We start from the raw sequence: 16,294 nt of genomic DNA on the forward strand, positions 1-16,294 counted from the left end.
AAGAAATTCGCTTAGTGGGGGGTGGAGTCCAACTGGGTCCACTCGGCACGGCGGCCAATGATTGGCCTATTGTGGCCTGCCCCGGGTGATTATGAATGGAGAATTTTGTGGAATGAAGATTGGCAGGGGAAACCGAAGTACTCGGAGAAAACTCGCCCCAGCGCCACTTTGTCCACCACAAATCCCACTGGACCAGATCCGGGCCGCCGCGGTGGGAAGCCGGCGACTAACAGCTTGAGCTATGGCGCGGCCACAATCATAAGGACATCCTAATTTCGCTCCTGTCTCGCATGTACACTGACATGTGTAAGTTTACATATTGATAAGATTACGATTTAACGAAACAAAAATTTTCTTGAGGCTCCCGGACTTCCCCTAACACTGCAGTAATCTCCATAAATTCATTAACCTTAAATGAAATCCTATTTGTAGTCTTGTTTTCCATCTATAATGCAAGAATTTAAATTTTAAACACCCTACATCACATTAATTCAGTAAAATGCTTGTTAAATTTAAAGTGCCATTAAAATATATGTACATTCAGTGTTTATGTTATATGTTTCGGCCGCGTAGGGCCATCTTCAGGCAACACATTTTATTAAGGAGTCTACTGCACTGTGCTCTAGATCAAATAGTATTCTTAGGCATGTCGTTATCATTAATTTTGATGACGTAGGATGTTTTCACCCTATCTTTTATATTGTGGCCGTTTCTACAATGTATATTACATGCTTATTAATATGATTCTGCCTTTAATGTTATCTTTGTGTATTATCTTTTTTATTGTTAGTGGGATGGGACTAAGTCCCTTCCACTGCGGCCACTTCTGGCCTATTGTACCAGCCCCAGATGATAGGTGAGGGTGATTGTGTGGCAATTGGTGGAATGAAAATTGGAAGGGGAAACCGAAGTACTCGGAGAAAACCTGCCCCAACGCCACTTTGTCCACCACAAATCCCACTTGACTAGACCCTGGATCGAACCCGGGCCGCCGCGATGGAAAGCCAGCGACTAACCGCTTGAGCTAAGGCGCGGCCTTTATCTTTGTGTATCTAGATGTATTTTTTTTGGTACTACGTGTCCATTGGGTGTGCCGCTCTCTTGGTTGTGTACATTTAGTGTTGCTTTGTGTTCATTGTACTGATTTTGTCAAGGTCAAGGTCATGTTACAACTGACGGTCAGTCAGTCTGTCTGTCTTGGTGTCGAGCCCCAACTGGGGCTCATGACCAGATATTTCTTTTGAATGAAAGTTACTGTCCTGTCCATGTGGGGCGCCCTCTCTGACGAGAGGTCAGGTCTGTCATTTGTCAGTCAGTCTGTTTTAATATACTAATTTTGGTGTAGTTGTTGTCGCTTAAATATCTTTCTAGGTAGCGTGTGTACTGCTACCTATCGTAAAGTTCATGTACTGTTTCGAATATAGGATTGTGTGCTGCGATGTATCATTCATACGCAAATTTTTCCTGCTAATTTGTGAATGTGATATTTTTCTAATGTGTTTAAATGTCTGCCCTTCCTTCCTGTCCTGAACTCAATAGTATGTAACTGTTCCATATGTATGTCCCATGTTTAATATATGATTTAAATATCCGGGATTAGTACTATTACTTCTGATAGCATGAGTATGTTCTTTATATCTTACACTGAAGTTTTTCCAGTTTGAACAATATATTTCAATGGACAATCCAGGCACTTAATCTGATATGTGCCGCTACTGTCATATTTATGTCTGTGCATGATGTTTCAATATATTATTGTTTTGTGGGCGAAAAGCCGCGCTAAGTTGCCTGTTTTTAAAAAGTTTGGTTATTTGTCTCATTTCTTCACCGCATTATGTAAATGTGACACATTTTGTTTTGTGGTGGTTTCATGTATGTTTTGTTTTTGTGATTGTAAGTACAAAAAAATGCAACATTCAGATATACAAAGGTAACATTAAGGACAGAATCATATTATTAAACAAGTATAATACATTGCAGAAACGGCTGCAATATAAAAGATAGGAAGAAAACATCCTACATCATCAAAATTAATGATAATGACATGCCTTAAGAGCACTAGTCGACCAAGTGCATGGGGCAATAGACTCTTTAAAATTGTGTTGCCTGAAGATGACCCTGTGCAGCTGAAACATGTATCATAAGCACTGAATGTACATGGCATTTTATATTTAATGAGCATTTTGGTGAATTAAATGCGATTTAGTGTCATTTAAAAATTAAATTGTTGCATTATAGATGGAAAACAAGACTACAAATAAGACACCCCAATGCAACAGGAATTTAAAATATGTTAAATGGAATGGAACTTACGTCTAACACGTGATTCTGAGCAATGGTGTTTGAGAAACTTCTGCCCTTGAGTTACTTCCTACCATCTAATCGATCTTTATGGTGTCTAAATATATGATGAAATTATTTACTGCTTTCATAATCTGATATTTCTTATCCCTGTATTGAAAATAATGACATCTGTGTCAGAGTCAATAAATTCTGTGAAAGTTACATTGTAAGTATTGAACACTACACACATCGCAGATCAGTGTTTACAAAATATGAATTAATAACTGCATTCATAGTATATGAGCAATACCATAGAAACACACAGTCACAACAAATCTTGTTGAACACAATAAGAAGAAGACAAGAAAGAAATTTTTTTTTTGATCAGCAAAGACAGTGGTGACCAATGCTCTGCATTTTTATTTCACGTCTCATAACCACTCTACAAATAATCACAAACAGATTTGTACATTTTACAAACTTGTTATATTTGTCCATCAGTATATGAATTGTCTCCTTCAATTTCAGAAATCTACTTAGAATTTCACAATTCGAGCTCATGAGCTCATAGATTGTTACAAAACACTGTACCACGAACTGTGGTGACCAACAGTCGATTCTCAAAAGTTCCAAATTCACTTATTATACTCACACCTAAAGTAATTATACAAACACAAGAAAACGGGTTTACCTATGTGTCATACTGGGAAGTCACATGTACCATTGTGAAAACTGAAAATGGATATGTAACTACTACGTTCATAATTTACTGAAAATTATTAAAGTAATGTGTTAATTTCAGAATACAATAATGCGGTTCTTGCCTACAGTCAAGAGCTGCCAAAAACAGCAGTAACAATATAATATCATAATGGGATGTGAAGATAATTCTTCCATAATGTTTCATAATTATTAGCATTATATTATGAGCACTTACACAACAAACACTATCTGAGAGCAATTTAAGAAGTTAACTATACACACATAAATGACAGTGCTATAATATAAATATTAACAAATATATGGGAAAATTTTATGAGGAATATTACATTTAATCTTAGTTACATATCAGAAGAACATTACACAGAAAATTGGGATATCATCAGGGCATTGTCATACTGTTGAAGCACATGTAACAGATATATCTAAGTAGACATGAGCATTACTTCAATTTTATGTACATGTTATACTAATAAATACAGCACATGAAAGCGTAAGTACAATATAGAAGAAAATATGTAGAATTAAAATTAAGGTTAGGCCTCCCTTAACATCATATAACCCTATATTATTCTAATAAATGTTGTACTTATGTAGAAAATATCATTCATTTTGGTGTGTAACTGTATAACAGGAAAATATGAAGTACAGTGATAACAAAAACTGTTCATAATCAGTAGTGGTACACACATATATTCTCATATCCCATGATAAAACAATGGGCAATGAAAGCCAAACGTATTCTTTAATGAAAACCATTTCTTTAAGGGTGTCAGTGCAGACATACTACAGGTCATTATTCCTACTCATAGTTACATAATGATAGAGGCAACAGAAAGAACATACCAGTTATACCAAATCTCAAGATATCTTCTCTAGGGCACAAACTGCACCCAGCACCACCAAGACAAATGTGACCTAATGTATTTAAATACTGGTAAAACACATGATTCACAGCATTATGTAGGATATAAATTTATTTTTCCCATGATTAATTAATGGAAGTTATGAGTGGCAACAAAATCTCGAACATTTTTTCAATGGAAATGTCACTTGTGTGATTTCCATCTCCATCTTTAAGTCAAATTATGTTTGCCTAGAAATTTATGGAATTTTCAAGACTATTTTAATTTATCACAGAGATGTCATGTTTGCACGTTGTCTTCATACACTGTGACTTTTACATCCCGATGGAATTAAAAATTTAAGTATGAGCTCTGTCATGCAAATGATTCATCCACTAAGTTTAAAGAAACAACCTCATTACATTCTGAGTTAATTAAACTACAATTAAGCAGTGTGTTATAATTATTTTACTAAAATTCTAAATATACTGAGAACAGGTATCTTAAGAGGTAATAATTTCTGTTCTCACTATTTGTAAGTATCCATAAGTCACTCATCACATGCATTTCAGAAATCTAATTAAATACTGAAAGTACTATCAAAATATATTCTTCATAACCAAACTTACTGGTATCCAGAACTGTTCAGTTGTTGGTCAGTCCATTCAAACACTTGTGGTGTGACCCAAATATTTTTTTCATTCCACAGGGATCAAAGAAATGAAAGTTAAGTTGCTGATTCAGGGAAGAAATAATTATAATTCATGTCCTCAGTACCACTGATCTAAGTTTAAAGGAAATGATTCTGCACCAGTGTAATATGTGACGAAATAAAATTCACGTTTACATACTGTTTATCTTGGTAAATGTCCAGAGCAGTGAAAACTGTTTTCAGTAAAGTATGAGAATTGTAGTCATGCTCTCCCAAGAGGCAGTATATGATAGAATTCTACAACCAGGTTACAGATTATCACAGGTACTACTTGATACTCAATAATTAAATGTTAATTTAACATAATTAGTAATGAATAATGACTTTATGGTGAACAATTTATGGTTACATTATGGTTAACAGCATAAATTTTCCTGGATAGGGGTTGGCATGACAAAACCCAGAATGTGTAAATATAACATTGAAACTAGAGTACAGAATAAATTATTTCTGCACATAATTCAAAATATGACCATTGATCATACACTGCACTGTACTCAAAAGGCTTGAAGAACACTATTAAAGAATGCCATTCCTTTACACTGTAATTCATAGAAAATATATTGTTTATTTTTTCTTTAAAACCTCATATATTCTCTAGGGGAATTTCACATTTTCTTTTTGCAAGGGGAGTTTATTTAATAATGCTTTCATCATTGAGACTATATAGTATGGGGCATTTCACGTTGCTTATGAAATACCAACGTTGCAACATGTGATAAAATGTACTACATACATATATACACCTTACTACAATCAGCACAATGTCCGTAATTCTCAATTCTTTGATGTTATGTTTTACATTTTATTCTTCAAACACTGTCAGATTTCAACATACAACCATTAACTTAATGCTAATAATGCTAGAAATGTTCTTCTTTATCTAAACATTAACATAACTACCTTCAGAGCACAGCTGGAAGATTTTCAAATGAACCAACTGCAATCTAAGTGAGACCAGACATTTCAACTCATGTTAAATCAAGCTACTAATGTTCTGTGTTTGCTGGTGATACTGTACATAGCTGGGCATTCTGTAATGCCTATGTCAAAACAGAAACATAATAATCATAAGGAGGTATACAGACTCTCCTATTATGAGAAAATTAGTGGGAGCAATGTATCCCTATGGCACTATCTCATGAAAAACTTCAAATAATTCCACACAGAAAGGAGTCTATGTGAAAGAAAGAAAGAAACAAAAAAACTGTGGTGTTTGCAGAAAAGTACATTCTCACCCGGAAACTTAACTGACGAGTGGAAAATAACAAGTACAATCCAACAAAAACACTTACAAGTATGTATAAAGGAGAAGGTTATCTGTTGCAGGTGTAAAGACCTGCTGCCATACTCTGACTAGAATAACATATGTACTCGTACTCTCATTTGTTCCTGGGAAATTGACGGACTAAACACATTTAATGACTTGTTACTGCAACATTATTACAAATATAAAGAGCTGAAAAGTGTGAGGGCCATGTCATAGCTCAGGCAATTACACAGACTTCTCACTGTGAAGCCTCTCCATCAACACTGGGTGACAACATGGATGAGGTGAACTGAAGCAGATTTTCTCCAAGTGTCTTCAGTTTCCCACTATTAATCATCATTCCACCTTTGTTTCACAGCCTTCTATCAGTGTCCCCTAAGGCAGCACATCATCACATTCTTGGGTCTTCAAGTCTGGGGCTTCATCTCTGACTTGGCACAAAGCTCATTAAAGAGTATGAATGAATCTCAAAATTAGACATCCTATTTAAATACATTCAATGTAATACTAACAGTTAAATAGATTTTAAGAATTACAAGAAAGAAGGCAGAAACAAATTAAACTTTATAAAACATGGGCAGTTCCTACCTTTCATTACACAAGTAAAACTCAAATAAATAAAGAGAGGTGAAAACAAGATTTATTTAGCTGCAACTCATTTTCAACAAGTGTCAAAAGATATATCAATGTGAGCAGGATCATTACAAGTAATGATGACATTAGAAAAAACATTACATACACTTTTAATAAAACACAATATAATTTTAATTTCTTGGGGTGGGGTGAGACTGAATCCACTTGGAATGTTGACCGTATTTGGCCTATTTTACCAGCACTGGATGACAGATGATGAGTGTGGAGCAGTCGGTGGAATGAGAATTGGGGGCAGAAACCGAAGTACTTGCAGAACACCTGGCCCAATGCTACTTTGTCCAACACAAATCCCAGAAGATCTGGCCTGGGACAAAACCCAGGCCGCTGCAGTGGGAAACCAGCGACTACCCACCTGAGATATGGCATGGCTTAAACACAATATAAAGTAATACAGACAAAATTGGACACAACAAAGGAGAGACTGGTGAAAACAAATTATCAAAATTCATTTTGCATTACTGTCAATAAGGAAAAAGACATATTAACAGACCCATTAAATGTTGGACTGAGGCTGCAAGAGGTTTCCAGCCAGCCTATCCTTGAAAGAAAGGCAGAAAAAGAAGGATGAGAACTGATATTATATTATATGAATACTACAGTTAGACACAGGAAGTTAAACACAATGATACATATATACACTGACTGACACACACACCTACCACACGCACGGAGAGAAATATTCTAAGATTCCCTTGTTGTTTTAATTCTTGCTATTGTACTGCAACTGGCTGCTGTTCCCAAATACTTTAAATGTGCTGCAGTTTTAAAGCATTTATTAGCTTTTATTTTTTCCTGCATTCTGCTGATGAGTCATGGAACATAGACCCAGTTTTCTTTATATGCATCTGTACACCATTCTTCTTACAAGCACCTAGTACACCGTCTATCTTCCTATTTGCTGTTCATGGTTTTACCCAGTAAATTAGCCTTAACAAGGCAGATCAATAGCTGATGTGTCCCATTCACTTCCTATCCCTCCCACTATTCTTGGAACTTCCTAGTGGCATGTTCTGAAGCAAAGCTGAAAATCGCTGTCAATAAAGCATATCCTTGCTTGAGACCATTCCAGATAAGAAATGCATCAGACAAATGTTTCCCTATATTGACCTCACTATGTGTTTCAGTTCATACATTTCAATTAGCAAAGAAGCAAAGAAAATGGGATAATAAATTAACAATGAAGATAAATCATTTATAAAAAACAATATGCAAATTTGAACATTTGAACATTTGGATACCTGTGATGTGTGCCACATCCTTCTTACTAGGTTCTATGGGATGCAGCTACATTCTGTTTTACTACCTATCTATGTAGATTGTGGGTTTCTGAGATGTGATGTAGTTTGGTAGGTGGTTACCAACGTTTTGGAGGAACCCGTTTCCTCCATCCTCACAATGTCATGTCAGAAGACTACAGTCTTAATATGCACTAGCATGAGTATCTTATATATACCTGTATAGAAATAACAGAATAGGAATTGATTCTAAACACCCAAACACCTACACATATACTGTGGTTTTAGAAAAATATCTGGGCTATATGTTACTTCAATGGGAACATTTCTTACAGGGCCACATATCTCAGTAACAAATTGTTTAAGTAAACTACTTATAAACTGACCGATTGTGCATGACCATGGTCTAGACAACTTGCTTTTGCACAAATCAATATTAATAATATAATATTACAGGAATCAAGAAAACCAAAGCTTTGAAACCAAATTTGTAAGAGAGAAGTCATAATACTTATTCTTACTATTCAGTCTATACCACAGAATGAGTTTTAATTTAGAGTCTTTCACAACTCTGAAAACGAGATGGCATGGAAATTCATTTTAGCTGAATATGTACAAAAATAAAGTTCTCTGTCACTTACCTACAAAACCATTCACACAAGCTTACTGGTAACATATAGTAACTTTATACACTCACTTTAACAGATCTCTAAATCCACCATAAATATTCTCAACTGTATCTAATTCAAGGATTTCCAACAAATTTTCAACCTTGCTATAATACAGACAACAGAAAGAGGTGTGACAGAGAATACTATTGAAGCCTATTGATTAGAATCTGTATCTTAAATTTATTAGTATCTGAAAACTATTTCTGAAGAAAACTTCATGAGATGAGTAATTTGTGAATATAACCAAGACCCGAGATTCCAACAGTTTCTGTGAGACAAATTGCCCATGCAATGGAAAAAGCATTATGAGTAAGAGCATGAAAGAAATGATGGCAAACAGTTTAAATCAAAAGCATATGACAAATAACAATAAATGAATAGCTTAATGAATGACTGAATGAATGAAAAATGATTAAAATGATGACTATGGTGACAGTAATGATGCATGAAAGGAATTAATATTCATAATATATATATATATATATATATATATATATCATAATATAACACTAGTTTACTACAACGTGACTCAGAGCGAGAAAATAAGATGGGGGCAGGCTATAGTTGGTCATTTGAAAAACAGTACCCCTAAGAAACAGCTACATTTAATAGGAAATGGATAAAAATGCTCAATAATCAAATACAATACACAGGATACATTTCCCACAAATTTATACACAAGACTTGCAGCCTGCAAAAGTCCATCACAACATATGGCTACACCAAGTTAGGGCCAAATAGTTACCAAATTATAAAATGGAAATAATTTTTACTACATCACAACATTCTGAAAGTTATACTTCATTAGCAGAAATATTTGTTATTTAAGCCAAGATTCATTTTTACTGTTTAACACCAAACATCTAAGCAAGTGTTAAAAAGGCTAAACAATTTAGAGAAGCAAATGCTTACATAATGCTCCTCATTCTGACTGGCTACCTTCTTATTGTCTGTGAAGGAAATACTGTGCTACATTACTAGAAACTAATAATTACACTCCACTTTATTGAACCACAATTGGGTTATGACACTGTACAGTTTTGTAGTACAAACTTTCATATAAAACAACAAGTTTGTCATAACCTTGAACCACAATTTTAATGTTCACTGCCTTGAAAACCTGAAATCTCAAAATTCTGGATGTCGTATTATTTTGATGCATGTGCATTCATCAGAGAGGTGCAGTATTTATATATGTTTCTTTGAAATGCAGCAATGTCACAACTTGAATTATAACTGCTAACTCTGCTTAGTCTTTACCAGAAGTGGGAATTCCACAAACTGTCTCATCTAAAGAGGATACACCACTTACAGAATGCCTACTATACTCAAGATCTGTTTCATCAACATAATTCTTCAGAGGTACGCATGAAGTGAATGCAGCCATGTAATACGCATATTAATACAATTACTAGTGAGTGAAATAACAGCTATTGTCAGGTGTAACATACAAAGCAGTAATGTCAACCAGTACATATTAGAATTACTCATTCTTCAATAGAAGTTGTTGTAACAAAAGCTAGTCCTTTGTTTTCCATTTTGTTGCAATTGGAAGTTATAATCCTTAAGGTCAATATACAAATAAAGCATTGTTAAAAGGAAGTTCAGTGTCAAGAAAATGAACTACAATAACATGACTAAAGCTGATATGCATCCACACACATATTACCTTCAACAATTACAAAGCTTCCAAAATAAAATATTAGTGAAATGATCATTGAAAATTCACTGGAGCATTTGCACAGACAAGTGGACCAGCTGTAGGAATCAAAGATACATGAACATTCCTGTATACTACAATGAGACTTTGCTGAATCTTGGTTTAATAAGAATTAATGGCCTGTCCTGTCCTGTCCTGCAAAAAAGTGTTACCTTTCTTTGGGGAAAGATTAGAAACCTCTGAATTAAAACTTGAAACAGATATGGGTACAAGAAATGGTGCAGCAGTTATGGAAAAATTTGGAAAGTTATCACCAACTATTCACCAGTTATATTACAATAACGCACTTCACCTTGCTGTAACTAAAGTGTTTTACGTAAATAAACTGAGAAGATGAAGCACCAAAAAGAAGCATCAGTGGAAACCAATACGATGCTGATTCTGAATATGAGAAAGATGAAAACAGTGACTCTGATTCAGATAATGTGGCCAGAACCGATCAGTATCAACTGCAAGATGATGTTTCTCCGGCAATTTTTTGTACAAGAAAAACTGTAAAACCATCTAAATATTCTCCAGTAAGTAATTTTCTTTTGCAATAGGAAATAATCAAGAGCAAAAAATTGAACTATGACATTTTGGACTGCAGAACACACTGGAACAAATTAGAAAGAATGATCATAAGGTTTTATAAAGATCCTAAATGCGATAAAACTGAACTATGATAGCTGAAGATCGGTCACTAATGGAAAGAGGAGTATTATGAAATTGTGAGAGATATGTTAAACCACTTAAAACCTGTTCGATTGCCAGCTGAAGCATTAAGTAATCAGGATGCAAATCTTCTAACAAACAAAGAGTTCTTAAGTTTCTTTTTGGTAATTTGAAATACAGAATTCTGTATTGAGCCCTTAAAAATAAATTAGAAATGGACTGGTCAAAATATGTTATAATAATGAAGTTCTAATATCCCTCATTAAACACTTAAGTGATGCCACTTGTTTATATGGGGTGGAAAAGGTAGACTTTTTTCTATTTTGCTTTGGCAAACAAGAATGAAATAGCTCAATTAGCAAAACCATTAATGGAAAGACTTTTTAAAGGAAAACGTGTTTCAACAGAAGAAAGACAAAGAGTAGGGGCCGGGGTTACAACAGTGTCACAAACGAGGCGTTGCTAACGCCGCGTTCAGAACACATGTCTGAGAATATTGTTTATGTCAGCGTTTTTCTTACAGCATCCTCTCAGTTCTTCTATATGTGTAGGTTCCATGAAGGTGGAAGAAGCTCAGTAACAGTTTCTTTCTCTTTTGCTCTGGTTCGAAGTAACAAATGCTGGCAGTGACGATGAGTAGAACTTAACAAGAAAAAACTAGCGTTTTTACATGAGCCAAAGGTCCTTAAGCGTAAAAAGAATTTCAGCTAGGAATGTCTCAATGATTAGTGCACATAGAATTTGTGTTACTTACATACAGAGTCAACAACGGAGTTTGGCATCACTGAAAATGTGTATGTAACCACATATATTTATGTATCACGTATCATTTGATTCAGCAGCCCGCATAAAGTAAACCTGTTTGGAGACACTTGTGTACCTCATAATGGCTAAGTATGTACGGTCCTGGAAGATTATATAAAATACTTAAAAATATTTTCATTTTCACTACCTACTTCACTTCATGTCTATGTACCAAGTCTACAAAAGACAGTTTCGATTATAGAGAGTTACAAGTAAACACTTTAAATTAAAGACGAGTGTAATTCTTATTTTATAAAATATTTATGTATATGAAAACTGCCAATTTATATATTTTATACATTACTTCCATTACCCGTGTTATAATACTCCATTTGTGCAATGACCTTTAGGATTAATGTCACTTCCTCGTATGTTTAGAGCAAACTATCATACTGGCAAACCTTCAGCATAACAAACATGTACTTGTAAGATTTTACAATGTATTTGGAATGTGATACAACTCAGACAAGTGAGGCTGAAGTACTGTCACACTATTGCACCCTCTATAAAGCCAACTAGAGGTTCAGACGATGACAACGAAGACTGGATGCCTAATTTGCATCAAGGATACAGACATAGCTACTGTGAAATTCATCAGACAAGATCTGATGAATTGTGACGGCATTTGGAGGAAGCATTGTCCATCAGGGACTGATCCACCATGACCAGCTTTGTGGAGTCAGGGCCCTGAACCCCATCCTCATGCTCACTCTCTTCCAGCAGTGGGACACCTGAAACACATGTCTCAGGTGTCACTGTGCATACTTTCATGAACCAACGACAAGTATCAGTCTGTTGGCTAACGAACATATGTATGAATCCACTACACAATACATGCCATTCTTAAATGAGCAGTAACGCTGAAAATGATTAGTATAGCAAAAATTAACAGGAAATTACAAAGGACATGAAATCTGAAACTCTGACTTTCAGGAGGATCCACAAAGAAGGATCACTGAAATAGGTAGCAAAAGGATCAATAACATATAATTTAAATTTGGTGAGAGTCCTATGGTCAGAGTTCCTGGTTACAGATCCAGAGGTCCGGGTTCGATTCCCGGCGCTTCTGGATTTTCTGAGAAGTAGTGGGTCTGAAACGGGGTTCACTCAGCCTCGTGAGGATAACTGAGGAGCTATTTAAAAGAAATGGCGACTCCGGTCTAGAAAACCGAAATTAACGGCAGTGGGAATTCGTTGCGGTGACCACGTGACACCCTCTATTCGCTAAAGTTGGCACTAACCTCGCCGATTAGCGGCAGTCGGTCGATCGGTATAGTTCGCTTGCGGACTAAAACCACGAAGTTTGTTTGCTTTTTTTGTTTAAAGTACAGGAGGTTACATGGAACAAGGATGGAATATTGACATGTTGATTACATCAGGAAGGATAAGATTGGTGGGACATACGGAATGCATGGGGAGGTTAGAAAAGCGTAAGAAATTCAGTCGGATAATCTGGTAGACCTGGCGATAGTTGGAAGCATAATATTATGACCTATCTTTAAGTAAGAGGGTGGGAGGTTATGGACTCGATTCAACTGTTTCAGGATAGCATCTCGTGGGCGATACTTGTGAACACGGTAATGAAGCTTCGAGTTCTACAGATGGCGATGTAGTTACTGAAAAACTGAGTGACTACCGGATTCTGTAAAAGGGCTCTGCTCCATTGAGCTAGACATGAAATTGAACAGTATCAGATTACGAACTCCCGGAATGTAACGCCGTGTGATTTAGTACAGAGGCACCAATGCTTCGGAGAAGCCTGTTGTCTCCGTCATAAGAGTAGATGGTTATCTTGATACTGAATATCGCGAGAACATCATATCTCAGAAAGTAAGAAGACAGGGGTGAATGGCAATGACATGACGTCCATCTGTCTGTCTGTCCGTCCGTCCGTCCGTCCATCCCATCTATGACTTTAAACCACCCTGTTGGACCCTAGCCGCTTTTTCAGTTTCTTTATCTTTCACACAGTCGGTAGGACTACTTGGACGGAGGATCAGCCCGTCGCAATGCCGCTACATGCACACAGGACAGCACAAACACAGAATAAACGGACACAGACATCCATGCCTCAAGTGGGATTAGACTCACGACCCCAGTGTTTGAGCGGGCAAAGACAGTTCATGCCTTAGACCGCGCGGCCACTGTGATCGGAGATATGGCACCCATACCACACTTAATTACATCTGGTCTGCTATTTAATGAGTTGTTATAAATGGCACACTGGCTGGGGCAGAGTGTTGGTGTTTCTTACCCTCGGTGTTGAGCACGGAGCTGGTGTCGAAGGAGGCAAGGCTGCCGCAAATAGCGCGGCAGGAGGCGTTCTGCGACCCACTGCTACACGTGTGTGACGACACTGTGTCCAGCGTCACGTTCGTCGATACCTCGCTTGGGGTCATCGTATCCGTCGACCCCATGGAGTCGCCCCCCGCTGACCCGCTCCTCAAAGATGCAGTGTGTGACGTACTGCTGGCACCATCAACAGAGAGACAGAGGCAGTCTGCAGTCTGCTAGCGATTTTCGTGGCCACTTCCACAACATAACTTTCAGGCATTTGAAAACAAAGTTGTCTGGAAAGTATCTGAAGCCAGAAGACTGGGCGGAGAACGCAACATACAATGAGTAATTCCGCAATTTATGAGGCCTGTCAGTGTAGTCAAATGAAAGTGAAAATTAAATGGACACCAAGATTGGGGACGTAAACAAGTATGCGCACATTTTTGGCGGAGACCGCATCTGAAAATCAGCAATGTTGAAGTCTGAGTAGATAAGATGGTAATATTACAGTTCGTCCGTCATCAGCCGTGAGCACTTAACTGATTCAAGACCATACAGAATAGCGCCTTTTCGTACGTACCCTTTGTCTGCTGAGTTCATTTAAAAAGACACAAGTCTCAATTTTTTCCATACATTTAATAATTTTCTTTGTTGACAACCGCAAATAATTAACTCAGACTGTCAAGAGAATGCAGGAGGATTTATTTTTACTGTTTCATCAAACAATAAAAACCATTAGAACACAAAAGGCTGGTCATTTCCGTCGAACAATAAAGATACAAAAAGCGAGCATTCGACGCCTTCTATCGAATAACAAAGATGCTAGAACATAAACAACTTATGAGTTTTTATTAAACAATAAAAATATTTAGAAGACAATGAGATATTGCCTTGTAGCTAGAAATAGAGGTCCAAGCATTAATAGGGTTAACTACAGAGTGTATTAACAGAGCAAAAACGACTGATTATTAATGTCTACGACAAAGATTTTGACACTACACTGGAAACACTGCTTCGAATTTATTATAGGTTTGCAAATCAATGAAAAGTTTGTAATTATGAATAAGGAAGCGGTTCTGACCTGTTTTAACTTACGAACCCAAAACTGGGATGCAAGAATTAAGCAAAACTTCTATCAGAATTCCGATTCTTGGTCCAAATTTCGAACTCGGAAACTGCCGAGTACTACACACTGACATTCGGTGAACAAGTATGGCTTACCCGATAGTGGATTGGTGACTGAGAACATTCACAGGATATAAATGCAGGCTATACTGACGTTACAATATTCAGGGAACTAATTCTTAAGTCTGAACGGTAGCTAATCTTTATTAATATCCCTTATATATAAAATTCCAAAGCCTACTCTTCTGTCGCCATTCTGTCGTTACGTATGTTAGCGAGTAGTTACGGACAGAGGCTGAATGTCGCAGCAGTGGGATGTATGCTTGACACCATGCTCACAATTTCCTCCAGGTGACAGCACTGCTTAGTGCTATTCTTCAAAGTTTCTATCTCAGCAAATTTTTTTATTGCTAGTGGGGTGGGACTAAGTCCCTTGTATTACGGCCACTTCTGGTCTATTGTACCAGCCCCAGATGATAGGTGAGGGTGATTGTGGAACAATTGGTGGAATGAAGATTCGCAGGGGAAACCGAAGTACTCGGAGAAAACCTGCCCCAGCGCCACTTTGTCCACCACAAATCCCACTTGACCAGACCCGGGATCGAACTCGGGCCGCCGCGGTGGAGAGTCAGCGACTAACAGCTTGAGCTATGGCGCGGCCTTATCTCAGCATAATCTTAGCTGTTTCTCAAGAACTTCTGAAGGTAATAGTGTTGGGTGTTTTTTTTTTTAACTCTTCCTTCGAAATATATAGTCGCGTGTTTGCTAGGCAACGCGACAAGAAACTGTGTGGATTCTCGGATTTGAACAAATATCTTTATTGGACAGTCACTTTTACACTCACACTTACCGTTATTCTCCACTTATAACGTCCTTTAGACGTTTCTTCTTCAATGTTACAAGTACTTCCACCGCTGATCTTGGTGAAGTGTCGGATAAGAACTCTTATATTCTAGTCGGATAACAACTCTCTCCTGCTAAAGTCGAATACAAACTGAACTAGCCTCTTGTCGACGTTGGATTCTTGTAACTCGCCCTTGGAATGAATAGGTAATATTTTAAATTGTTTCATTTTTGGTCCGTTACACTATCAATCACAAAGTTAATAGAAAGTCCGTCCAGTGTAACAATTTGTAGGTCACTTCTTTATCACTTCTGCCTTACATGTTTCGGTTTAATATAACCATCATCAGAAGCACATAGTACAATCATGAAAACACTGTCGTTGTTAAAATGTACACAGTTATGTTTGCTGCGTTGACGCTGCTACAGTATATCGACGTGTAAAAACACAACACTTGCTAGGATTGTTGAATGCACTAAC

At 36.9% G+C, this 16,294-nt stretch overlaps 1 protein-coding gene across 2 annotated transcripts in view; it reads right to left on the reverse strand.

The window, feature by feature from the left end:
* Positions 1–7,159: 7,159 nt before the first annotated feature.
* Positions 7,160–16,294, reverse strand: part of LOC111868224 (sushi, von Willebrand factor type A, EGF and pentraxin domain-containing protein 1) — a 73,768-nt gene continuing 64,633 nt past the window's right edge. For both annotated transcript variants that reach the window (XM_023858674.1, XM_033752959.1), the window contains 2 exons: positions 13,823–14,037; positions 7,160–12,299 (listed from right to left, as the gene is read on the reverse strand). In XM_023858674.1, coding sequence (XP_023714442.1) covers positions 12,163–12,299; positions 13,823–14,037 — 352 coding nt within the window. In that variant the 3' untranslated portion in view covers positions 7,160–12,162. The remainder of the gene's footprint in view (positions 12,300–13,822; positions 14,038–16,294) is intronic.

Source organism: Cryptotermes secundus, unplaced genomic scaffold (assembly GCF_002891405.2).
Source record: "Cryptotermes secundus unplaced genomic scaffold, Csec_1.0 scaffold232, whole genome shotgun sequence".
NCBI lineage: Eukaryota > Metazoa > Arthropoda > Insecta > Blattodea > Kalotermitidae > Cryptotermes > Cryptotermes secundus.